Raw genomic sequence first — 1,401 nt, forward strand, 5'->3', positions numbered from 1 at the left:
ACGAGAAGAGTTGGTTATTCAGTGATGGTTATTTGGACGTTGCCAACGGTCACTACGACCATTACTTGCCTACACACAAGAAATGGGGGACAGATGTTGATTTCGTGTATATCGCCCACAACGTGAACAACGAACATTGGGTAGCCGTTGAGGTCGACATTCCCAAAAAAAAGATCCGAGTGTTTGATTGCATTCCAGATTTATACAGAAAAGGCGAGGTGGAGGAGTCTGTCAAGCCCTACGCAAGGATGATTCCGCTGTTGTTGAAACATATGGCACCACCGGAGCTCAAGAAGGGTATGAAGGAGGGGCAGTTTCATATCTACATGTATAAAACAGCGGCACTGAACAGACAGACAGGTGCAATGCAGCTCTGTAGATTTGGTATTTTTATTTGGTAGACTTTTAACTAATTATCGGGTACTTGTTATCAGGTGATTGTGGCGTCTTTACTTTGAAGACCATCGAGTGTTTGGCTTTGTGCCATAAATGGGACCAGCTGAAAGATAGCAACATGCCTCTCATTCGTATGAAATACGCAGCTGAGATTTTTGATGAGGTACATGAAGCAGAAGAATCTCGGATGTCTGATCCTAACCCTCGAAGTTTATTTGATGACAAGTACGGTTTACAGACAGACTCCGCTAACTGAGATCTTCGTTTGGTAGACCTTTGGGATCTGAGATCGTTTTTTGGTAGATTTAATACTCAGATCCAAACTAATTGGTAGACTTTTGGTATCGGATGTTGTATTTTGGCCGATTTATTACTCATAGCCAGCCTCTTTGGTGGTCTTTTGGAATTTAGACGTCGCTTGTGTTTTGGAATTTAAAGCGAATCGCCATGGCTGTAAAAGGAACCTGCTTTGTAGATTTATAACATGATTGGTAGATTTATTCCATGAATGGTATATTTATAACATGATTGGTAGATTTATTGCAATATTGGTAGATTTATAACATGACTGGTAGATTTATTCCATGAATAGTAGATTTATAACATGATTGGTAGATTTATGCCAGTATTGGTAGATTTATAGCATGATTGGTAGATTTATTATTGTAAAATAGTAGAGTTTAGGTAAAACAAGTTCCAGATTTACAAGTACATAAAACAAGGTTTTCAAGCGGATTATTGCAGTCTATAATAGTACAAATACAAGGTTTTCGATTTGTCAACTAAGCTCGACAAGTTAGGCGATTATGTCCGCCTTGGCCACAGTTACCACATTTGGGGATCTTCCGAGGACGTTTACTCGCCATGGCGGCCTCGAACGCACCCTTAATCCGAATTTTCTTTGGCCTGCCGGGTCGGTTGCGAACATCAGGCGGGAGACAAATTTTGGTTGCTACTTCATCTGGCACAGGGAGTGCTACGTCTCTTGCATCACACTAACAACAT

The 1,401-nt window shown here is 40.8% G+C and overlaps 1 protein-coding gene across 1 annotated transcript in view; it reads left to right on the forward strand.

Moving 5' to 3' along the window:
* Positions 1–1,401, forward strand: part of LOC112088070 — a 5,575-nt gene that overhangs the window by 1,123 nt on the left and 3,051 nt on the right. Inside the window, exons 3-4 of the mRNA XM_024158223.1 lie at positions 9–360; positions 435–559. Of these exons, the coding sequence (XP_024013991.1) occupies positions 9–360; positions 435–559 (477 nt within the window). The remainder of the gene's footprint in view (positions 1–8; positions 361–434; positions 560–1,401) is intronic.

Source organism: Eutrema salsugineum, unplaced genomic scaffold (assembly GCF_000478725.1).
Source record: "Eutrema salsugineum unplaced genomic scaffold, Eutsalg1_0 scaffold_15, whole genome shotgun sequence".
Taxonomy (NCBI): domain Eukaryota; kingdom Viridiplantae; phylum Streptophyta; class Magnoliopsida; order Brassicales; family Brassicaceae; genus Eutrema; species Eutrema salsugineum.